This window comes from Erythrolamprus reginae, chromosome 7, assembly GCF_031021105.1.
Source record: "Erythrolamprus reginae isolate rEryReg1 chromosome 7, rEryReg1.hap1, whole genome shotgun sequence".
NCBI lineage: Eukaryota > Metazoa > Chordata > Lepidosauria > Squamata > Dipsadidae > Erythrolamprus > Erythrolamprus reginae.
In genome coordinates, this window is record NC_091956.1 from 40,758,065 (window position 1) to 40,784,326 (window position 26,262).

Genomic DNA, 26,262 nt, shown 5'->3' on the forward strand with positions numbered 1-26,262 from the left:
TTTAAATATTTGGAACAAATAAAACTTCCAGTTTTAACGGAAGCCCAACAGCAAAGATTAAATAGACCCGTTACAGATATAGAATTAAAACAATCTATAAAGAATCAAAAAAATAATAAAGCGACCGGTCCAGACGCAATACCAGCTGAATTTTACAAACTAGATTTAGAAATACTCTTTTCCAACATGCTTGAGATATATAATCAAATATTGACAACAGGTAAATTACCAAAAACCTGGTCAGAAACTTTAATAACCTTAATACACAAGGCGGATACCAAGAAAGAAAAAATTGAAAATTATAGACCTATCTCATTGTTGAACGTAGACTATAAAATTTTTATATCAATATTTGCCAATAGACTTAAAAGTATTATAAACAACATGATACACAGTGACCAAAATGGGTTTTTACCAGGAAGACAAATTAAAAATAATTTAAGAATAATTGTTAACACTTTGGAATACTACGAACAACACCCTGAAAAGCAAATGGCACTAGTATTTTTAGATGCTCAAAAAGCATTTGACAACGTGGACTGGAATTTTATGAAAATACAATTAAATAAGATGGAAGTAGGAACAAAGTTTTTTAACATAATAGACGCTATATATTCCGAACAAACTGCTAAAATTATAATAAATAGTGAACAAACAGAAAAAGTAGTTATACAAAGAGGAGTAAGACAAGGTTGCCCAATTTCACCATTGTTGTTTATTTTGACTTTAGAAGTATTGCTGATAAAAATAAGAGCAGATCAGAAAATAAAAGGATTGAAAATCAGAAAAGAAGTTTATAAAACACAAGCATTTGCAGACGACGTGGTCTTTATTTTAGATGACCCAATAGAATCTATCCTAAATTTAATAAATGTGATTGAAGAATATGGGAGAGTCGCAGGATTGAAAATAAATAAGGAAAAGACACAAATACTAACAAAAAATATGACTGAAATACAGAGAAAACACTTAGGAGACTTATCAAACATGAAGATCACGAAAAAAGTGAAATACTTAGGGATATGGATGACCCCCAAAGCCCTATCTTTAAAAAACGACAATTACTTAAAATTATTAAGTCAAATTAAAAAAGATTTAGAAATATGGAGTAATTTACAATTATCATTCGTAGGAAGAATCTCCACAGTTAAAATGAATATCCTTCCAAAAATACTATTCCTTTTTCAAGTGATTCCGATAAATCCAGGAGCGAAATTCTTTGACGAATTGAATAAGATAATAAGAAAATTTATTTGGCAAGGTAAAAAATCAAGAATAAAACAAAATTCATTAGAAGACCGTAAGGAGAGAGGGGGCCTGGGGCTTCCAAATTGGAAACTATATTATCATGCCACGGCTCTGACATGGATAAAAGAATGGCTTACACTAGAAAATCAAAGATTGCTTAACCTAGAAGGCCACGACTTGATGGTTGGGTGGCATGCATTTGTTTGGTATGATAAGTTAAGAACCCACTCATATTTTAAAAATAATGTTATTAGAAAGGCATTGATAGAAGTGTGGAATGAAATAAAGAAAAATCATTTTTTAGTAATGCCAGAATGGGTTTCACCCCTTGAAGCCATAGTACACCCAAATCTTAAAGGAAAAGGTAAGATTTGGAAATATAGTGATTTGTTAAATAATCAATTAAAATTAAGAACAAAACAAGAGTTATACGAGTTAGGTATAGACTTAGATTGGTGGCATTATATGCAGATTAGTTCTAGATATCAAATAGACGTAAAGACTTACATTTTTAAAAAAGAAAATAATGTACTGGGCAAATTATTATTCCAAAATCAAACAAAAACAATTGGAAATGTTTATAAATATTTACTAAATCATAGAACGATAGGTTGGATACTGAAAGATAATATGATCAGTTGGTGCAAAAATTTTGGCAAAGAGATTGATTTAGATACTTGGGAAAAGATATGGACCTATAATTGGAAAATAACAAAATCAATCTCTTTCAAAGAAAATCAAATTAAGATGTTTTATAGATGGCACCTTCCACCATATAGAATTTCTAAAATGTTTCCTTCGGTATCGCCCATTTGTTGGAAATGCAAAAAAGAAGTTGGTACATATTACCATACATGGTGGACCTGTCCGGAGACAAAAATATTTTGGAATAAAGTAGAGAATTGGATAAATGAAATAACAAAGGAGAAGATTAAAAAATCTCCTGAATTTTTTTTTATTGCGTATTTCAAATATAAAGTATAAAAAAGATATTTACTATTTAATAATACATATATTGACTGCGGCACGAATAACATTCGCGCAGAAATGGAAAGAGAAGACGATACCGAAAGACTCTGAGGTGTTTAAAAAAATCATAGAGTGTGCAGAACTAGATATGATGACTAAAAGGTTGAACAATCAAACTGAAACAGAATTTTATAAAATTTGGGATAAAGTATATGATTGGTGGAATGTTAAAAATAGTATTAAAAATTAAACATATAAGAATAAATGATTACTTAAAAATTATAAGATAGAATTATATAGTTTATATAGTTCATATTGTAACTAATTCAGAAGTGTTTATATTATTAAATTTTTTATTTTTCTTGCATTACTAATAATTTGCTTATTGTTTTTTGATATATATATATATATATATATAAGTATATTATTATTATTTTTGGTACAAAAAATATATAGAGAGAAACTCAATTAATAATCTTAATTTTAAAAATCTATAAGTAAATTTAATGATAAAGTAATTTTCAAGTGTGGTTTTTCTGCTTAGATCTTGTAACAGTTAGAGTTTTTTATATTTTGTATTAGTTAGACTTCTAAGATAAGCGGAGCAATAGTAGCTCCTTAAATGTTTAATGTTGTATGTCTTTGTTCGTTTTACCTTGAAAACAATAAAAAATATTTTTTAAAAAAAGGATTTCCTGCTTGAGCAGGTGATTGTACTAAAAAATCTCCAGAATTGCTTCCAAATCTTTAATTCTGTAATTTTACTTTACTGTTACTCACTGGGCTGATAAAGTGGCCTTTGGCAGAATTGAATTTTTAACATAGCTAAATAAAGACACATACTGCAAAAATGGGGTTTTAAAAAAATGTAATGTGTACTTTGGCCAGCTGAGGTTGCTCAGGCATCAATTTCTAACATGAGAAAGTTGGGTAAGTCACTTTCCCAGTCTTGAATTACTTGTAGGGAGTGGCTTCTGCATAACTCATCTAATTGTTCTAATTGATTGCAGAAATGATTGTCTTGGCTGCTTTCTACTCCCTATGGCAGGAGGTATGTTTGCTAGAAAACACCTCCTTGCTTCTGTCTTGATCATAATTTTTCTAATGTGTATTTTTTTGTTTAGCTGGATGCAGGCAGCTACAGGACCTAGAACTCCCTTATATTGAAGTGGACCCTTGTGGAGATGCTCAAGCTGCAGCTGAAGGGGCCACCCTCAGCATCTTTGAATACGAGGAGCTGAAACAAAAAAAGAAACCCACCATTGAAATTCAGTTACATGGCAGGTAATAATAATAATAATAATAATAATAATAATAATAATAATAATAATAATAATAATAATTTATTAGATTTGTATGCCGCCCCTCTCTGTAGACCGAAACATCACCTTGGTATGGTGCTTCTGTTGCAGAAATAATTTGTTTGCTATGGAGTGTTGAGAAATAAAAGGCTGTTGAATGACATATTTACTGAAAGTCACCATAAGACCTTAAATAAACAAATTATTTCCATATGCAAACATGATTTATATTCCAGCAGTGATCAACCAATGAATCAAGAGCATTGGCAGAGTGGTTTGGTTTGCGTAGTCTTGATAGATTTGCTTCCCCAAGGAGTTAAACTTGAATAAATTGCCCCAGTAAAGGATAGCAGAGAACTGAATAGTTGGGGACCAAGATAGATAAAGTTGCTGGAATATCAACTCGTTAGAAAAGAGGAGCCAATGGATAGTGTTTCCCTTAGTTGTGTGATGGAGGGAACCCAGTTTTAAGTCAGGGAAATGTTATCAATTTTTTAAACTAATTTATTAGCATTTTTACAAATACTGTACAACAATAACTACAAACTAAAAAAAAATTAAAGAATAAAAATAAAAACATAGAAAAGAACAAGGAAGAAGTCACTCCCTTTCATCAGCACTTTTAGCAATTTATTGCATTCTCTGATTCTATACGTAAATAAAACAGATGATATCTTCTTTCTATATCCCATCTCTTATCTATAATCAAATACTTAAAGCATCATTATATCAGTTCTGATGTCAAGAAAAATCCATTAAGATTGATTAGAAATAGCATATCTCTTTTAATATTGACCTATTCCTTCCTTTTACTTCCAACAACATTCATCTTTAGTCCCTTCAAATAATAGTAACAGTAACAGTGACAGAGTTAGAAGGGACTTTGGAGGAGTCCAACCCCTCCTCACACAGACTATTTCTGTCTGTCCAGTCTCTTTTTAAAAGCCTCCAATGATGGGGCATCCACAATTACTGAAGGCAATTTGTTCCACTAGTTGATTGTTTTCACTGTTAGGAATTTTCTCCTTAGTCCTGAGTTGCTTCTCTCTTTGATTATTTTCCACCCATTGTTTTGTAAATAAGTTGTCCCCCTCTTCCTTGGGGTAGCCCTTCAAGCATTGGAAGACTAGTATGTCACAAACGCACCTCACCCCCACACACCCCGTGACAGGGAGCAGGGGAAAGGGAGAAGGGAAGAAGAAGCCTGGCAGAAGCTGCAATTCCTGCTCTCCATCCTGTCCTCTAGGTATCTGTTGTCTTTGAAGACTCTCCAGCCCACTCACATGATTCCCAAACTGGGTTTTCAAGCTTGATCTTCTCTTTCATGAATGTAAAGTTCTGTTTTGTTTAAGAAAAATCCAGAGTAGTACTTTATAGCTAAACATTTTGTTTTTCTACTTAGTGATGGAGTTGATGCCTGGCAGAAAGGGATTTGTTATGCAGAAGGCCAGAATATGGCCAGGTATCTTATGGAAGGTCCTGCAAACCATATCACACCAACAAAATTTGCTACCATCATTGAAGACAAATTGAAAAGCTTCAGTAGCCACGTGATTGTTCATAAAAGGTAAGTTCAGTTTAAGAGGTGGTTAGTTGGTAGCATATTTCTGAGAATGATTAAATAGAGCTGGGCCTCAGTCACATTCATGGGACAGATGCTAGTTTAGCATTTGAGGTACCAGTGTCGTATGGGCTTAACATTCTATCCAGTGTTATGCTATGCATCAAATAGTGCTTCTTATCTTTGACAATTTTAAGAAATGTGAACTTCAACTCCCAGAATTTTCCAGCCAGCATTGGCTTTAAGAAGTCCACACTTTTTAAAGTTGCTAAGGCTGACAAATATTGGTTGATGCATCTGAACCTATTAACATATGAAACCACCTAATCTAAACCCTACCCCATTGTTCATTTAGACCTCCTATAGAAATTCCCCATAGTTCCCATTTTGTCAAAATCATATATATCCCTTACATCTTTTAATTGCTGTAGAATACTTACTTTGATGCATCTGGTGGAGAAATGCATCTGGGCACGGGGTGAGTTACCATCAGTACGCTGATGATACTCAGCTGTACATCTCCACCCCGTGTCCACTCAGTGAAGCAGTGGAAGTGATGTGCTCAAACTCAAACCAGACAAGACGGAGTGGCTGTGGGTACTGCCTCCCCAAAACACTTCCATCTGTCCATCCATTACCCGGGGGGGGGGACTATTACCCCCCCCCTCAGAGAGGGTCCGCAGCTTGGGAGTCCTCCTCGATCCTCAGTTAACCCTAGAACACCATCTTTTGGCTGTGGCAAGGGGGTGTTTGCCCAGGTTCGCCTGGTGCATCAGTTGCGGCCCTATTTGGACAAGGAGTCTTTGCTCATGGTCACTCATGCCCATATCACCTTGACTACTGCAATGCTCTCTATATGGGGCTACCTTTGAAGAGTGTTTGAAAACTTCAAATCGTCCAAAATGAAGCCGCGCGAGCAGTATTAGGCCTCCCGAGGAATACCCATATCTCAACATCACTCCGTGGACTGCACTGGCTGCCGATTGGTTTCTGACACAATTCAAAGTGTTGGTTATGACCTATAAAGCCCCACATGGCATAGGACCAGATTATCTCCGAGACTACCTTCTGCCGCACGAATCCCAGTGTCTGGTGAGGTCCCACAGAGATGGCCTTCTCAGTGTCCCGCAAACCAGACAATGTCGGCTGACGGGGCCTAGGGGAAGACCCTTCTCTGTGGGGGTCCCAGCCCTCTTGAACAAGCTCCCCCAGAGATTCACACTGCTCCCACCCTCCTTGCTTTCCGAAAAAGTTTGAAAACTCATCTTTGCCACCAGGCTTGGGGTCATTAGATCTCTCCCCCCTGACCAACTAATGTATTTAGAATGATCTATTGATTGAGTGAATGATAATTGAATGTTTTAAGTTTTTAGTATGTTTTAAAGTCTTTTAACTGTTATTAATTGGATCAAATTGTTTTATTATGCATTCTATGTTTGTTGTGAACCGTCCCGAGTCCACAGAGACGGGCGGTATACAAATCCAATAGATAGATAGATAGATAGATAGATAGATAGATAGATAGATAGATAGATAGATAGATAGATAGATAGATCTCCTGAATTTCCATCCCACTTCCCTTCTCACGCTTAGGTTTGCTTTGTCTGTTCAAGCAGAATACTGGATATCTTATTTGTCAGCCTCCAGACTGAAAACCAGCAGTTACTTCTCATTTTCAGCCCATAGCAAATAATGGGTTTGTTCTGTGTTGATGTTCACTTTATGGCTGACACAAAAAGGATTAGGTCAGTCATGTCAGTGATCTGCTTTACCACCATCAAAACATACAACCATAATTTGCAAGCTCTATTATAGTTACAAGTTCATTACATGTATTAATATTGAAATGGCTTAAATTCTTCTACACAGCTGTTGCTTATTTCCACTTTGTGATCTACTGAGCATGTAGATTTTATTGCTGGGACTTGAAGGAACCCTTCAGGCAAACAGTTCTGCAGTTAATTTATGCACTTAATTTGTGTGCACATGCTGGTGTGTGTGTGTGTTGCAAGGTTTCTTCCCCTCTTGAAATATTGTTTTTTATTGATTTTACAATCCACAGGCAAAAGCAGCTGCACCATCTTCCTTCCAAAACATGCCAGGATATAATCTGAATACCCTAACATCAGTGGGGGAGGGGGATTTTCCTACCGATCCTCCTTTCCTTGTGGATGACTTATGTGAGAACAAAGCAAATCCATTCAGTCTAATTGAATATCTCCAAACTGGCGGAAAATTGGTTGGGTGAGCTACCGCTTCAGTGGGCAGCAGCTCCATGGCAGCCCTGTACATCCTTGCAGGCGTCTCTGCAGTGGGACAGACAAATGGAAGAGGGAGGAAACATCACCCTTTTTTCCTTTGTGTTCCAAAAATTGCCTTGCACCAGGCAGGAGCAGTTGGATGGAGGAGGAAGGGACGATCTCCCCTTCCCTCCTCCATCATACTGTAGAACCACCACTGACCTCTTGTCCAGCAAAGCTGCAGAGCGGCCAAGAGCAGCACCACCATGAGGGTGAAGAGTCCTTGGCAGGGAGCATGGAGCTGCAACTATCACAGCTGGTGAGTCCGCTGGCGAGGCAGCGGCGGGACATGTCAAGACAGCACCAGCCAGCTGCTCATCAGCTGGCTGCTCTTCTGGCCAGGTCTGGCCACGTGTAACACTGGCAGGCAACAAGGTGTGCAGCCAGCATGAAGAACAGGGAGACAACAGTGACGACAGGACATCCAGTCACAACAACATGTCTGGCCCGATGGCATGGTGCAGAATCCTGGCAATCATGGCTGGAAGCGCATACACAGCCACAGGTATGAATAGCTGATAAGCGGCTGTGTTGCGCTGCCCCCAGACATTCCATCATCACCGTCACCTCCCTGTTCTTCACGCCAGCCACGCACCTTGTTGTCTGCCAGTGTTGTTTGCGACCAAACCCTAACAGGAGAGCAACTTGCTGACAATGCGGAGAAAAGCAAAATTTAACATTCAAGCAGGAAAAATAAACACAGTAGTACAGATTAAGTGCTCAAATACAGTAACTGGGAGAGAGACTTTGGAATCCTAGTGGATGAGTACTTGAATATGAACCAGCAGTGCGCAGCAACAATAAAAAAGGCAGGGTTGTATAAACAGAACATAGAATCAAGAATGCGTGACATACTAGTACCACTTTGTAAAACCATTGTAAGACCACACCTGAAATAATGCACCCAATTTTGGTCACATTATTACAAAAAAATATGTTGACACTTTGTGTCCTGACCTGGTACCTGAGCACAAGAACATATAGGTTCTTCCCTTTATGGCCAGCAACCCTGGAAAAGAGTATCTCATCAGTAGACTAATGAAGTATCTAAGTGCCTATGGAAAGTCAAACTCACTACTCTTCCCCCGGAAATGCCTCCAACACACCAGGAGTTTCTCTCAGTCACCACAATCATAACGAAAGTCCTAGAACATCCACCCACTCTTTTTCCAGTGGAGACTCACACACTCCAAAAGTGTCCTGACTCTTAGCGCTACAGATTCAAAAAAGGAATTCCAATACAGATCCAACAGGATTCAGAAGTTCAGACTATCAGTGGCTGACCGACACTGAGACAATAGTTGTCTGCTACACCTATTCATGTCTGCCCCCTGCCTTTTGTCCCCAGAGCTAGGGTAGGTCTTAGCTAGCACCAGTGTCTCTTCCATCTCAAGGACCAAACCAAAAAGTCCCACTTCTCTTCTGCCTTCTGTGCATCTATCCCTCTGTTTATGTAGCCTAGAACTGTGTTGGCTTTTTTGGCAGCTGCTGCACACTGCTGGCTTATATTTAAATGGTTGTCTACTAAGACTCCAAGATCCCTCTCACAGTTATTACTATTGAGCAAGGTACCATATATACTGTAAGGTACATTTTGCCTAAATGTAGTATCTTACTTTTTTTGGGGGGGGGAGATTTTTTTCAAAAAATAATTTTTTGAATTTAAATAATTAAAAAAGGGTAGGGAAGGGGGTACAAAGGAAAAGGGGGAAAGGAAGGGGGTACATAATGAAAAAAGATCTTGTACTATACATAAAATGATCCATATCCGTATATTATAACAGCAATTATATATATTTATACATTACAGAACACAGAAGATAAGTATGTACAATGTATATTAAGGAGGTAAAAGCATAGGAAAGAAGAAAAACAAGAGGAAAAGGAGGAAAAAATGAAAGCATATGAAATTGGAAGAGGTGGGATAGGGAGGAGGGAAAGGGATGTCTGCAGTGACAGACATTATCGAAATGTATGACTTTATAGTCTAAGGGGGTTGTGAGTGTATATGATAAGAAATAGTAGATCTAATATATTTATCAATATCATTTATTCCTCCAGCCACCCTTACTCCTTACGTTCCAGGATCCCCTGTCATTTATTCCTCCAGCCACCCTCATTCTTTACATTCCAGGATCCCCTGTCATTTATTCCTCCAGCCACCCTCATTTCTTACGTTCCAGGATCCCCTGCTATTTATTCCTCCAGCCACCCTCACTCCTTACGTTCCAGGATCCCCTGCCATTTATTCCTCCACAGGCTCCTTTTCCCTGCCTCTGCAAGCACTCCCCTAGTGTTGCTTTATCCACCGGCCACCCCGGGGCGGCTGTGGAGAGCTCCTTGGATCAGCCTTTTTCTAGCAAATGGGATGGGTGGAGGGGGGAGACCCCGCAGGGGAAAGCCTGGCTCCAGTTTCCTTTGGATCATCTGAGCCTGCTAACTTAGAATTGCTTGTTTTGGCCGCTACTTGCAGCAGCAACAGCCAGGAGAGAATCGAGGGTTCGTAAGACGAAAATGGGTTGTGAGAAGAGGCAAAAAAATCCTGAATGCCCGGTTCGTATCTTGAAAAGTTCACATGAAGAGGCGTTCGTAAGACGAAGTACCACTGTATCTGGTACAAATATGCATCGTGGAAATTCCTTGTAATGACTCCTCTTAATAAATCCAAATAAAATCCAAATTCAAGCTTCAAATCTTTAAAATCTTTAAATATCCTCCAAGAAAAAAGAACAACTTTGGGGCAATTTTCTACAATTTTAAAGCTTTCTGCTAATTGCCCCATAGCTGATCAGTTGGTTCTGCACCAATTATAGGCATTTCTACTTCCGTAAGTAGAAAAAATAAAAACAATCCATTTTGAATCTCCTTCCATCTCTCCACACTCACCAGCACATCGCTTAAAACATTTCTTCACCTCGCCAATGCTCAGATCCATCCTCTTTCCAGATGTTTCCAGGCTTCTTCAATCTCTGCATTGCGTTGTCTTTTGCAACTATGTCGGCCAGGCATTATGGCCTGGCTGACCTCGCAGCACCGCCAGCGCGAGACTAAGCCGGTTCGTCTGGTGGGGCATGTTGGCCCCAAACCAGACCCCCAGTAGTGTGCCCTACATCACCTCCTCTGCAGGGAGGATCGGGCCCGGTTCAGAAGAACCGGGACCCCCGGACAGTGGGGATTTGGGGCATCGCTCATGGGAACGAGGGAGTCCCTTGGTGCCGCGACCACTGATCCCGCCCCTCTCTAATGTAGGATCTTACTTCACCATTGCATTTCATTTTGTTAGATAGCACCCAATATTCAAGTCTGTCAAGATCCTTCTGTATCTTAAGCATTTATTTATTTATTTATTTATTCATTCATTCATTCATTCATTCATTGGATTTGTATGCCGCTCCTCTCCGTGGACTCGGGGTGGCTCACAACAAACAAGGAACACATAATAAAACAACTTGATCCAATTAACAATTTAAAAAAAACTTTAAAACATCCTAAATTTTAAAAGATTCAGTTAACATTCACTCAATCAATAATTTATTCTAAACACATTTATTTATTTATTTATTTATTTATTTATTTATTTATTTATTTATTTGATTTTTATGCTGCCCTTCTCCTTAGACTCAGGGCGGCTTGCAACATGTTAGTAATAGCACTTTTTAACAGAGCCAGCCTATTGCCCCCACAATCCGGGTCCTCATCCTCGGAAGGATGGAAGGCTGAGTCAACCTTGAGCTGGTGGTGAGATTTGAACTGCTGACCCTCAGATCTACAAGTCAGCTTCAGTGGCCTGCAGTACAGCACTCCACCTGCTGTGCCACCCCGGCTCATTTGTTGGTTGGGGGGGGGGAGATCTAATGACCCCAGGTCTGGCGGCAAAGATGAGTCTTCAAACTTTTTTGGAAAGCAAGGAGGGTGGGGGTGGGGTGAATCTTGGGGGGGAGCTGGCTCCAGAGGGCTGGGGGCCCCACAGAGAAGGCTCTTCCCCTAGGCTCCAACAGCCAATATTGTCTGGTTGATGGGACCCTGAGAAGGCCATCTCTGTGGGACCTCACTGGGCGCTGGGATTCGTGCGGCAGAAGGCGGTCTCGGAGATAATCTGGTCCTATGCCATGTAGGGCTTTATGGGTCATAACCAACACTTTGAATTGTGTCCAGAACCAATCAGCAGCCAATGCAGTCCGCGGAGTGATCTTGAAATATGGGCATGCCTCGGAAGGCCCAATACCGCTCATGCAGCTGCATTTTGGATGATTTGAAGTTTCCAAACACTTTTCAAAGGCAGCCCCATGTGGAGAGCATTGCAGTAGTCAAACCTTGAGGTGATAAGGGCATGAGTGACCTTGAGCAGAGACTTCCTGTCCAGATAGGGCCACAACTGGTACACCAGGCAAACCTGGGCAAACAATCCTCTCACCATAGCTGAAAGATGATGTTCTAAGGTCAGCTGTGGATTGAGGACGCCCAAGATGCGGACCCTCTCTGAGGGGGGCAGTAATTCCATCTTGTCTGGATTGAGCTTGAACCTGTTGGCACCCTTCCAGACCCTGACAGCCTCCAGACACTGGCACATCACTTCCACTGCTTCACTGAGTGGACACGGGGTGGAAATGTACAGCTGAGTACCATTAGCGTACTGATGGTAACTCACCTCGTGCCCTTGGATGATCTTGCCCAGCGGTTTCATGTAGATATTAAACAGCAGGGGGAAGAGGACCGACCCCTGAGGAAACCCATAAGGTAGGGACCTAGGAGTCGACCTCTGATCCCCTCATTAACACTGACTGCGACCGACCAGAGAGATAGGAGTAGAACCACCGTAAAACAGTGCCTCCCCCTCCCAACACCTCCAGTTGGCGCAGAAGGATACCATGATCGATGATATTGAAAGCCGCTGAGAGGTCAAGAAGCACCAGGACAGAGGATACACCGCTGTCCCTGGCCCACCAGAGATCATCCATCAGTGCAACCAAAGCAGTTTCCGTGCTGTAGCCGGGTCTGAATCCTGACTGCCAAGGGCCTAGATAATTGGCTTCTTCCAAGAACCGCTGGAGCAACACTATCTTCTCAACAACCTTCCCCATAAAGGGAAGGCTGGAGACAGTTGTTAAGAATGGCTGGGTCCAGGGAAGGCTTCTTGAGGAGGGGGCACACAAGTGCCTCCTTGTACGGAGCCGGAAAGGACCCCTCCCTCAAAGAAGCGTTGGTAATCTCCTGGACCCAGCTCCTGGACCCAGCCAGGAGGGATACAGGTCCAGCAAACAGGTGGTGGAACTCACAGCTCCAATCACCTTGTCCACTTCATCAGGTGTCACCAGGTCAAACTCGCTCCAAACAAGTGGACCAAGACGAACCCGTCACCTCAACTGACTCGTTGTCAGCCAACTCTGCATTCCAGTTGGAGTCAAGACCAGTCCGGATCTGAGCGATTTTATCTGTGAAAAACATGTTAAATGCCTCAGCAGTACCTTGCAAGGGCTCCCCAACTCCCCCCTGATTAAGGAGGGAGCGAGTCACCCTAAACAGGGCAGCTGGGTGGGATTCCGCAGACACAATCAGGCCAGCATTGTAGGCATGCCTTGTCGACCTGATCGCCACTTTGTAAATCTTAATATGAGCTTTTACAAGTGTTCGGTCAGATTTGGATCTAGTTTTCCTCCAATGCTTCTCTAGACTTCTCTTCTGGCATTTCATTACCCGGAGCTCCTCGGTGAACCAAGGAAAACTCCAGGGTCTGTTGTCAAAGAGAGGTAGCAAAGGTGCAATTCAGTCTAGAGCCTCCATCGCAGCCGTATTCCAGGCTGCAGCAAGAGACTCTGCCGAACTGTGTACAAGTGAATCCAGCAGAACGCCAAGCGCCCTTTGAAAACCTTCTGGCGTCTGGGGGGGAACCTCCTAATCAGTTCTACCTCCCTGCGGGGGAGGATTGGAGCCTTAAAATCTAGCCGCAGCAGAAAATGATCTGACCATGACAAAGGCAATGTCTCTAAGCCCCTTAATATCAGATCATTACTCAACTGCCCCGAGAGGAATACCATGTTGAGAGAGTGCCCCCTCTCATGGGTTAGGCCCTGAACTACTTGAGTCAGGTCCATGGTTGCCATGGTGGCCCTGAGCTCCTGTACCGACCCAGAGGATTCACCGAGTGACGGCAGATTAAAATCCTCCAAGACAATAAGTCTGGGGGATTCCACCTCCAGCCCGGCTACCTCCTCGAGTAGCAAACACAGGGCTTTTGACATGCAGCTGGGAGGCAGGTATGTGAGCAACAAGTCCACCTGTACCCCTAGGACCAACCTCATAAGAAGGGACTCACAACCCGCAATCTCGGTAGCAGTGAGTGATGGTCTTTCTGGCTATAATTGCCACCCCTCCCCCCCTTCCCTGGGGTCGCGGCTGGTGCCACACCTGAAACCCGTCTGGGCACATTTCCGAGAGAGGAACTCCTCCCTCTGGGCTCAGCCAGGTCTCAGTCACACATGCCAGGTCTACCTCCTCTTCCAGGAGGAGATCCTGGATGAGGGGAGCTTTATTTATAGCAGACCTGGCATTAAGCAGCAACAGCCCAGGGTCCAGATTTCGCTTGTCACCAGTTCCCCGGGTTGAGTCCATGGGGCCGGAACAAGGGGCTACTTTCAAGCAGCGGTCCCTTTTTCCCTGGGAGCAGCCTACCCCATATTTCCCGCCATATCTGCCTCTCCCTAGCAGGACTGGAATATTTCGGCCCTCGTCCACCTCAGAGATAGCCCTCCCTCCACTCCCCCTGCTCTCAGACCGCCAAGCAAACTGACCCTTCCATTCAACTCATTCATTACACCATCCAACTTCTAAACACTTGAAATTTCAAACAGTCTTCCCTAAAATCAAGTTAATTGGTCACCAAAAATACAATAATAAAATATACCATTTAAAACTATAAGCTAACCAATCTATCACATTCACACATATACTTCTTATTAATTAAAAACTCCTAAAATTAGTTAATTAATTACAAATTCCTATATCATCAGAATATATAAAAAGTAAAATACATTTAAATACATTTAAATATATAAAGGCCCATAGATGATCCAACAATGTTATAGGCAGTATTTAAAAATTTAGCAATGCTACTAAATATTATAAAACTCATTAAAATATGTAAAATATATTAAAAATATAAGAAATCAAGCGGACCCTTAGTCTTTAGGGAACGTCATATGTTCTAAGTATGTTCAGAAGAATTGTCTTTCATTAGGTCTTATCTCCTCCTCCTTTTAAAGTCAAGACGAGGGAATACAAAAGGGAGAAATATCAAGGACATAGTCTTTTTGGCCCAAGAGATGCTACAGCTACTTCTCAGAATTGAAGAATTGCCAGAGAGTGAATAATATAATAAAGAAAACAGCTCACTTCCAGCAAACCCAACATCGGTCTTATCTTGCATATTTCTCCTCCGTCCGAGTCTTTGCTTTAGCCTCTCACTGGCCTCAGCATCTGGAGCACTCACCCAATTTCTCATTCGTCTTATCCGTTTGTTCATCTCTCTGCTGTTCCCAGTCTGGTGAAGGATAATGATATCGGTCTCTCTTGCCAGCCTCTGCATCAGGTGGAATCAGACGTTGGCATCGGCCTCTCTCACTGGCCTCCGCATCGCATGCCATTGGGCATTGGCATCAGTCACTCTCACCAGTCTTCGTGTCGTGAGGTATTGGAGGCTGATATTGATGTCGGCTTCTCTCACCGGCCTCCACGTTGTGTGGCGTTTAGGGGTTGGGCATTGGCTTCGGCATTGGGCATTAGGCAATGGCGTCGGCCCTTCTCACTGGCCTCAGTGTTTTGATGTTAATATCAGCCCTCTCTCATCAACCTCAGCACCAACCTGCTCGCTCAATCTCTTGTTCACCCACTTTCGCTTGCTGTGTCATTTGGCTTGGGGCGCTAGGCTCTGTGTCTTGGGGCGCTGGTGTCTAGCGTCGGCCTCCCTCACCGGTCTCCGCATCTTGGGGTGCTTGGCAATGTTCCCTCTAATTTTTTTTCAGTGTGGGCGGAAAAGTATACTGTCTGAGCGGCAGTCCCTTTGGGACTGTGCGGCATAGAAGTATAAACAGACAGATAGATAGATAGATAGATAGATAGATAGATAGATAGATAATTTAATCTAAAAAAATATAAAATTATTTTTAATTGCTGACATTCTGGGATACTATTTTAAACTTTGCACTTTATGGAAAACATTCACAGACATGACATTTATGCAGAAATTGTATTTTATACAGAAAAGTAATGTGTTTTTAATAGCAGAAGTCATCACTTGAATGGGATGTTTTTAATGGGAATGGGAATCTGAGCTTCAGGGGGTAATTTGCATACTCCTGGTGCATGCTGGGAAGAAGCTAAAAGCTCACCGCGAGGCAAAAGAACACCGGGTTTGCTGACCAGGGAAGCAGAGGAACTCACCACCCAGGAATCTGAGCTTCAGGGGGTAATTTGCATACTCCTGGTGCATGCTGGGAAGAAGCTAAAAGCTCACCGCGAGGCAAAAGAACATCGAGTTTGCTGACCAGGGAAGCAGAGGAACTCACCACCCAGGAATCTGAGCTTCAGGGGGTAATTTGCATACTCCTGGTGCATGCTGGGAAGAAGCTAAAAGCTCACCGCGAGGCAAAAGAACACCGGGTTTGCTGACCAGGGAAGCAGAGGAAATCACCAACCCAGCAACAAGAGCAGACATGTCACCTCTGCACTCTCCCGCACCCACCCTACAACCTACCACACACATAAAGAACAACACAGAGAGAGAGAGAGAAGATACACCAACCATGCACACAGAAGTCACTCCGAACAAGCATAGATGAAGACGGAACTGAATCCATGGTGTGCTGCAGTTTGTGCTCCATGTACTCACTCCTCCCCTCAAACCTCCAAAACTTTACCTGCAACAAATGCAAACTCATCCGGCTACTTGAGGAAAAAATCGAAAACCTAGAGAAAAACCTAACAACCCTGAAGCACCAACATCACAATGAGAAAATCCATCAGACTCCCAACAAAACCAACACCCCAGAGGAGCTAAGCCAAATCCACGCCCCAGAAGCAGTAAATAGCTGGACACACATCACCCTAAGACGAAAAAACAAGCCTCCACCAACTCCAACCCTCCTCCTCCCAACCCCACTGCCTACAAGCAACAAATATTCAGTACTCTCGGAACAAGAAAACCTGCAAACATCTGACAAAGAACCACCAAGAACCAAGCACAACACAACTCCACCAAAAGCCTCAACAACAGAAGCTAACCTCCCTCACCCCAAGCCAGCCAAAAAGAAAAGGAGAGTACTGGTAATTGGAGACTCAATCCTCATGGGAACTGAGCCTCCCATCTGCAGACCAGACAACCAATCTAGAGAGGTGTGCTGCCTCCCTGGAGCTAAAATCTCTGACATAACTGAAAACCTCACCAAAATACTCAAACCCATGGACTACTACCCACTATTGGTGATTCATGCGGGAACCAACGACACAGGGAAAGACATGAACCAAATTATGAAAGACTATGACCACTTGGGCAACACAATCAAAAAAACAGGTGCTCAGGTTGTTTTTTCTTCCATCCTCCCCACTAGAGGACGACACCCCGCCAGAGAACGCAAAATCCCGCAGATAAATCACTGGCTTAAAGGATGGTGTCGCCATAAGAACTTTGGCTTCCTCGACCATGGCCTGCACTATCTCCAAGAAGGGCTTCTAGCAAGCGACGGGCTACACCTCACTAGAGCAGGGAAGAACCTCATAGGCAACCGACTAGCCCAACTCATCAGGAGGGCTTTAAACTAGCTCTGAGAGGGGAGGGTGACCAAACTATACGACAAAACACTGAACAAAACAAGGAAGGGGAACGGGACAAGCCTACAAACAAACCTGAGAATAAAAAATTTCTACCTGCAAACAAACACAAACATCTAAAATGCCTGTACACGAACGCACAAAGCTTGGGAAACAAACAGGATGAACTGGAATTATTAATACACGAGGGCCAATACAATCTAATTGGAATCACAGAAACCTGGTGGGACGAAACACACGCCTGGAACACACAGATAATGGGTTACAACCTCTTCAAGAAGAACAGGTCAAACAAGAAAGGAGGAGGTGTTGCACTATACATCAAAGACCACTACACTGCCACAGAACTACATCCAACCAAAGATGATAACCCCCTAGAAATCATATGGGTCAACATAAAAGAAAAAAAGAGCAACACCACAATTGGAGTATACTACAGACCACCCAATCAAACAGACACAATGGACGACCTCTTCACATGCCAACTAACAGACATATGCAACAAACACAGCACGACAATAATGGGGGACTTCAACTACCCAGACATCAACTGGAAAACTAACTCAGCACCAAGCGGAAAGTCTGCCAAATTTCTTTCCAGTCTAGCTGACAACTTTCTAACCCAAAAAGTTGAAACAGGAACCAGAGGGAATGCTATATTAGACCTAATACTAACAAACAGGGAAGAAACAATAGAGGGAACAGAAGAAGAAGGGAAACTGGGAGAGAGCGACCACGTCATCCTCAAATTCAACATAGTGCAATCACTAGCTACTATACCCAACACCACTACAGTCCCAGACTTCAGAAAAGCGGACTTTAACAAGCTCAGAGTGAACCTTGAACAATGCCCCTGGAACGAACTCTTAGAAGGAAAAACCACTCAGGAAGCCTGGGTGATCCTAAAAAACAGCATCATAGACGCCCAAAACAATGCAATCCCCATGAAAAGGAAAAACAGGAAAACCAAAACTAAACCTGCATGGCTAAACAAAGCCCTCGCAGATGACATAAAAGGAAAAAAAGCTAAGTACAAACAATGGAAAGAAGGACTCATAACCAAAGCGGAATATCAGCAAACAGCCAGTTCCTGCAAACAAAAAATAAAAACAGCAAAGGCCCAATATGAACAACACCTTGCAGCGGAAGTCAAAGACAACAAAAAAAGATTCTTCCAACACATCAACAATAAGAAGAAAATCAAAGAAACAATCATCACACTAAAAAACGAAGTGGGTAGAGAAATCACAGACAGCAATGACCAAGCACAGCTACTCAACGCCTACTTTGCATCAGTCTTCACACAAAAGGGAACCTCCCTCCAACCAATCTGCAATTTAACTGCAACAAACTGCCCCAGAACCGAACTCAACATAGACAAAAGCACAGTGAGGGACTACCTGAGGGAACTCAACGAATACAAATCACCAGGGCCAGACGGACTTCACCCCAAAGTCCTAAAAGAATTGGCAGACACCATAGCGGAACCACTCCTCCTCATCTACCAAATATCCTGGATCACTGGAGACCTACCGGAAGACTGGAAGCGAGCTGACGTAGTCCCCATCCACAAAAAAGGCAAAAAGACCGACCCAGGTAACTACAGACCAATCAGTCTGACCTCTATACCTGGAAAAATACTGGAGAAAATAATCAAAAAACAACTTACCCACTTCCTAGAAACAAACAAGATCATATCCAATAGCCAGCACGGATTCATCAGAAACAAATCATGCCAAACCTCATATCATTTTTCAACACCATAACCAAGTCAGTTGACCAACGCAACTCAGTGGACCTCATATACTTGGACTTCAGTAAGGCGTTCGATAAAGTCGACCACAATCTCCTAATCGACAAACTAGAAAAAAATGGAGTAGATTACTACACATGTAGATGGATAAACAGTTGGCTGACCAACCGCACCCAACGAGTTGTCCTCAACGGCACCAAATCCACATGGAAAAAAGTAGACAGTGGAGTACCACAGGGCTCTGTCCTGGGTCCTGTACTCTTTAACATCTTCATCAATGACCTGGACGAGGGAATAAAAGGGGAACTAATAAAATTTGCAGATGACCCCAAGCTGGCGGGGGTAGCCAACACCCTTGAGGACAGGCTAAGAGTACAAGAAGACCTAGACAGACTATCACAGTGGGCCCATACCAACAAAATGAGGTTCAACACCGACAAATGCAGAGTCCTCCACCTCAGCAAAAAGAACCCTAGACATACATACAGCCTGGGAGATACCCCACTCAGCAGTAGTGACTGCGAAAGAGATCTTGGAGTCTTGGTGGACAATCAACTAAACATGAGTCAGCAATGTGCAGCAGCAGCCAAAAAAGCCAACTCAATCCTAAGCTGCATCAACAGAGGAATACGCTCCAACACCAGGGAAGTACTAATACCACTCTACTATGCCCTGGTCAGACCCCACCTGGAGTACTGCATTCAATTTTGGTCACCTCACTACAAAAAAGACATCGAAACTCTGGAGAAGGTGCAAAAAAGAGCAACCAAAATGATTAGGGGACTCGAAACCAAGACTTACGAAGAGAGATTGAGAGAACTGGGCATGGACAGCCTAGAAAAAAGAAGGTCTAGAGGGGACATGTTAGCAGTTTACAGATACTTGAGGGGTTGCCACGGTGAGGAGGGGGTCTCTTTATTCCCCAGGGCACCAGAGGGCCGGACGAGGAACAATGGTTGGAAGCTGACCAAGGAGAGATTCAACCTGGAAATAAGGAAGAACTTCCTGACGGTCAGAGCGATCAACCAATGGAACTGCCTGCCAGGGGAGGTGGTGAACTCCCCAACTCTGGACACCTTCAAGAGGAGATTGGACTTCCATTTGGCTGGGGTGCTGTAGGGTTTCCTGCTCAGGCAGGGGGTTGGACTCGATGACCTAACGGTCCCTTTCAACTCTATTAATAAAATAAAATAAAAAATAAATAAAATAATGCATAAATAATGCAAAAGATATATGCTGATCTTAAAATTAAGTTTGGACATAACAATTTGGAAACCAAACTTATTTCAATTGTACCAATTAAGACCACACACAGTTCAATATTTAAAAAAAAGCAAATTTAAACTAATATAAAATTAATTAAATAACTAAAGGTCATTTCTCATATTGATTAGAATGGAAGATGCAAATAGTTGCAACTTTTGAAAACATTTTTTTATATTTCATTTTTTGAGATCAAATCAATTTTACTAGCAAGGTAAAAAAAAATCCTCAGTAACCATGATCAAATATAGCAATGATAGTCCAACTATCATTAATGTTAAATGAATTATCCCACTATGTTTGCCTATCACTATGTTTGCAAACAGGTTTGATTTTAAAACTGCCCAGAACAACTGGTACTTAACTGCCCAGAACAACTGGTACTTAACTTAACTGGTACTTAACTTCTTAACTTCTTCAGATTTTTAAAAAAGAGAAAGTATTTAGAAAGGTTGTGGTGGATTTTTTTTTTTAACAGAATTAGATAGCCATGGAAGTACAGGCAGCCAGTTCAAAGGTGCGAAGTGTTTACGAGGAGGAGGACGAAACCAGGCCAGAGCCAGAACGCGGCTGTTGCCTCCCCAACAGGTGGCGAGAAATGTTAGCGCCCCCAGCAGAGGAGATGCAGCGTGTACTGCACTGGCTGCCGCCTCTCCAAATGGGGACGCAGATGCTCCCCGCTTGTCCTGCCCTGGCTTGTCCCAGCGCCGCCTCCTAGTGCTCAAGTCGGCGTGCTCTTCAGACCTACCCCGGCACTTGATCTGATGCTGGAGAAAGCCCGCGGGGCGGCCTTGATCAGCATGAGGGGTCTGGGCTCCCTCAGCCCCCACCCCAATCTTCTGCCTTCGGGAGTGCCTTTGGGAGGTCGCAGATGACGTGGGCGCATGTGACAGCAGCCCCAGACAGAGCTAGAGAAGCTGGGCGGGGCTCATACCCCACAGGAGTTTCTCCCCGGCTGACAGCTTGGGAGGGGCAGATCAGCTGTTCAGGGTGGGGAGAAACGGCGCCTGCGCAGGCTTGGAAAAAAGTGCGCTGAGTTTGATTTTTGCGTGCACCGCAGCGCATTGCCAACGTTAGAGGGAATAGTGGTGCATGGGGTGCTGCGTTCTGGCATCGGCCTCTCTCACCGGCCTCTGCGTCTTTGGGGCTCTAGGCTCTAGCGTCGACCTCTCTCACTGACCTCCACGTTATGTGTCAACAGCCTCTCTGGCGTTGGCCTCTCTTACTGGCCTCTGCGTTGTGTGGTGTTTGATGTTGGGCATTGGCATTGGGTAATGGTGTCAGCCCCTCTCACTTGCCTCAGCGTTTTGATATTAATGTTGAGCCCCTCTCGCCAACCTCAGCCTCAACTCGTTTGCTCGCTTGTTCCCTCTTTCGTCTGCTTTCGCTTGCTTGTTGTTCGGCTTATTTACAGCTTATTTTCTTAGTATTTCTTGTCTGTTTCGGCGCGTTCTACTGGCACTTGCTTATCTCCTCCTCAGCACTCAATGTTCGTGACGATCCCCAAAAGGTCTTTAAAAGGTCTTAAACAAGTCTTTAAAAGGGTCTCCGATAAACAAAGGTTCAAATAAATTAATTTAGTTAGAAGCCTCAAATATGGTAAAAAAGTAGTAAAAACCGTAGTCCGGGATGAGAACGTTCTTCTCCACCTCCAACTCCATCACCAACTGGAACCGGAACCCCTTGTGGGCCCCACGTTGGGAACCACATGCAAATGACCACTTTCTTCTGGAGTGTTAGCTATTCCTGTCAGCTTGGTGTCATCTGCAAATTTGATGCGTTCCCCATCTATCCCTCCAGTATTCAGTTCTAAAGTTTGTTGCTACTGGTTTGCACATGTGCTTGCGCATACTCACAATACTTCTGCTAATACTGCTGGCGCTATTGGTTTGCAGAACCAGGCCAAACCAGGAGCAATCCACCGCTGATCCCCTTGTCCAAGTCATTATGAAGATGTTAAGAGTACCGGATCTAAAACAGAACCTTGGGGTACTCCATTGCACACTTCCCTCCATGTAGGTGCAGTTCTATTGAAGACTCAACATTGAGTGTGGTTAGTCAGCCAGTTACAAATCCATCTGATGGTGATGCTGTCTAACCCACATTTTTCTACTTTATGTAGTAGTAGGTTATGGCCTACTCTATCAAATGGCTTACTGAAGTCCAAGTAAATTATATTGACAGTATTCCTCTGGTCCACTAATTTTGTCACTTTGTGAAAGAATGCTGATTAATAAGATTAATCTGGCATGATCTATTTTGGACAAATCCATGTTGGCTTTTGGTTATTAAACTAAACACAACCAGTTCCTGCAACCGTTCATGTTTTAGCCTCCAGTCCCCTAATCATCTTCATTGCTCTTCTCTGCACTCTTTCTAGAGTCTCAACATCCTTTTTACATTGTGATGACTGAGCCGGGGTGGCGCAGCAGGTAGAGTGCTGTACTGCAGGCCACTGAAGCTGACTGTAGGTCTCAAGGTCAGCAGTTCAAATCTCATCACCGGCTCAAGGTTGAGTCAGCCTTCCATCCTTCCGATTGTGGGGGCAATATGCTGACTCTGTTAAAAAGTGCTGTTGCTAACATGTTGTAAGCCGCCCTGAGTCTAAGGAGAAGGGTGGCATAAAAATTGAATAAATAAATAAATATTACTTTGCTTGCTTCTAGCTGTTCGCTGATTCGTTGTGTGATTATCTTTTCCAGAATCTTCCCTGGTATTGAAGTCAGCCTGATAGGTCTGCAGTTTCCTGGATCTATTTTTTTTCCTTTTCGAAGATGGCAACTACACCATCTCTTTTTCAGTCCTCTGGCAGTTCCTTGGCGCTCCAGGATCTTTGAAAGATATAGTTCATCTTAGCTACTGAAATTATATCTTAGGGTTTTTTTCTTAAACATTGCGATTTGAAATGCAATTTAGGATACCTTATTATATTTTATATAAGAGATTTTACGAACATATTGTTACTCATTGAAGGTATATGTGTTGTTATATATTTATGCTTTTAAGGGGAGAAAAAATTTACCTGGAAAGATATAGTTCAGGAGTTCTGAGAACTGGTCTGCCAGTTACTTCAGAACCTTGGGGTGTAATCCATCTGGTCCTGGTGATTTGAACTCATTTTGTGTTCACTTACCATTTTTATCCCTATTTTAACTTGTGTTCCTAATCTGTTTTTTTGTGGTGCTGTTTTTGATAGGTAGAACTATTTTTTTGCTTTGTGTAAAGACAGATGCAAAAATAGGATATGCAGAGGGTTTGGGAGGCTTGCAGAGTGCTTCTGGGAGCTGGGGTAAGGCAAAAATGCCCCTGGTTTTTTGCTGATATGATGTATTGAAGAAAACTTTTGAGGAGCCAAGTTTCAAAGTTGCTTAGGTTTACTAGTTGGAGCCTTGACAGCAGGTCACCATGTACTTGGACCCGTGTTTTTTATATCCTTTTTTGTGGTGATCATTAAACAACTGCCATAGGTTAAGTAAATGCCATGGCCATTAAGTGATAAAACTGGAAATAAATGCTGGTTTCCAACAAAAATGTGAATCGTAGCACCTGACTGTGGGATGCTTCAAATGACCACATTTGTTAGCAGTTACTAAGCAGCAAAAATGCAGTAACATGACTGGGGGGGTGGACATCCATTGGAACTTAGGAATTGAATCATAAGTTGCTTTTACGGAAAACTATCATAACTTTGAATGGTTGCTAAATGCCTGGCCATTAATTGAGGACTATCTGTATTTTGAAAATTAATTAAGGGGAGGAGGTATTTTATACAGGAATCAGGAAAAGTACAATTAATTGTTACAGAACTAAGAAATTGGCTGTTCTATTGGTCTGAGAACAATGTTTTCTTGGTCTACATCTTTCCACGAGTCCCTGCGAAGAGGAAGGGCAGGATGGTGTCACTTGTTGCCAAAGGCATTCATGAAAAAGTCCATGCTTTACTGTAAAAGAATTTTAAAAGGATACTGTAACAGCAACTGTTGCAAAAGAGTATTTCCATAGAATGGTTTATTTATTTATTTATTAGTTGGACTTATATGACGCCCCTCTCTGTGGACTCGGGGCAGCTCAAAACAGTTATAAAAGGGAAACCTGGTTAATATATTTTTTTGTCTTTTTATGTGTGTGCTTTTTTGTTATCTTGAAATGTGAGAAAAGGGGTATTATTTTGCCAATTGGCTGGTGTTTGGGAATGTAATGTATGTCCTCTTTCAGTAACTGGGGAAAAATAATGGAAATTGTTCCCTGTCATTGCAGAGATAAATCTTGGATACAGGAGCAAGGAATGGGCTCATTTTGGAGTGTGGCAAAAGGCTCGGATGAACCCCCAGTCTTTTTGGAAGTCCACTACCAAGGCAGCAGCAATCCAAAAGAAGCTCCATTGGTTTTTGTTGGAAAGGGGATAACTTTTGATAGGTGAGAATCTTCTTAGCAGTGTTTTTGGAGCAGAACTTAATTTCTCCCGTTCCCAGAATATGTATGTATTGGAAACTATGTTGAAAGGAATTAGCTCATTCATCTTCCCAGATCATGTGGTCTCTAAGGGAGGAAATTTTCCAGTCTGGTGTCATGTCTTAAAGAGAGGAATGGTCCTTCCATGATCAGATATGGATCATGGAAGGATCATTAAGGATCCATGGAATAATTGGGAAGATTACCTTCCACCTGAATATAAAGATACAAATGAATAAATCTAATGAAGAATCCATTGCAGAGATTATTCTCTATCCTATCAATAAGAGAAATACAAGGAGATAGGGCTATATTTTTTGAATGCTGAGGAGAAAATTCCTGAAATTGTGCTGGGAAAATGGGCTTCTGACAATGAATTCATTTTCAGAAAGAGGGTGCATTGTGAGTCTGGACAAAGGGGACTTTACAGGCATACATTATGTTGTGGTTGGCTCTGGCCCAGCTCCTGCCCCAAGGAATGTGGAGGTGGATGCAGCGGAAACATCAACAAGTCATAGACCTGTTTTATTGCCGACAGAGTCAGGTAGTGCAGTTTCCTCGGACGAAGAAGGTGAGGGAGACTTGGAAGAGGGGGGCTTGGCACAAAACCCTGGAAGTCAATCTCCATTATCTCCGGTCGATTCGGATGAGGAAGTGTTAAACCCCCGCATGCACAGACTTATGCATCGAAGAGACCAATTGAAGAAATATTACTGGAGATAAGAGAGGCCACCTGTGTTTGGGTGGGGCTCCAGTAATTAGAGCTGCTGATATAAATAGCAGCGTGTTGGCTTGGCCGTTGTGGAAGATTATCTGATCGTTGTTTCTTCAGGACCGTGCCTTGCTGTTTCCAAACTTTGTTGATTTTTCATGACTTTGAAACCAAAGCAAAGTGTGGGGGTCTGACTTCATGGAAGAAGGAGGGCTATGACATTCCTTCACAGCTGCTAGCTAAGTACTTAAGGACTGATTAAGGGGATTGTACAGACTACCAGGTTGTTTTGGGACGAGTGCTCTTTGCAATACAAAAAGGGTGCTTTGTTTCTTTTGAATTTTTGTGATAAAGAACATTGTTTTTGAACTTTCAAGTGTGTGTGTCTGAAATTTGTACCCTTGAATTTTCAGGAGACTCATACCATAGAGCCCGGCAGAACACATTAGATGCTAAAGTATTTTTTTTTTTACCATTAGATGGGTTTTAATTGTCCTGCTTACCTACAATTTCAGCCTGTGGACTTCATTTAATTCTTCTCCAGTATTATTCTAGAAGATCTCAATCGAATGTTCCTGTTCTGTCCTGGTGCCAGCCCCAATAATTAGATGCACACAAATTGTCTAATTAATAAAAGGATTTAATATATACAAAGGTTTCAATATTGCAAAAGTCTTGTAAGAGTCTTTTCAGAGAGAGAAGCAAGCTAGCAAAATATTATCAGTTAGCTAAAATCCCAGAGTGAAGATAACCCTATAATAATTACCAGCTGTAGCCAGAGTCCTCAGAAGAAGTTCTCAGAAAATAACTGGAAGAGCAAAGCTCATTAGCAAAGCCAAGAATATAACTTTTAAAATCCAAACTGAATGCAATGGACAAGA

At 42.3% G+C, this 26,262-nt stretch overlaps 1 protein-coding gene across 3 annotated transcripts in view; it reads left to right on the forward strand.

The window, feature by feature from the left end:
• The window catches only part of LAP3 (leucine aminopeptidase 3), a 143,662-nt gene that overhangs the window by 59,592 nt on the left and 57,808 nt on the right, over nt 1–26,262 (forward strand). For 2 of the 3 annotated variants that reach the window (XM_070757391.1, XM_070757392.1), the window contains exons 5-7: nt 3,342–3,501; nt 4,921–5,085; nt 24,475–24,633. In XM_070757391.1, the coding sequence (XP_070613492.1) occupies nt 3,342–3,501; nt 4,921–5,085; nt 24,475–24,633 (484 nt within the window). The remainder of the gene's footprint in view (nt 1–3,341; nt 3,502–4,920; nt 5,086–24,474; nt 24,634–26,262) is intronic. The other variant, XM_070757393.1, reaches the window with a different exon arrangement.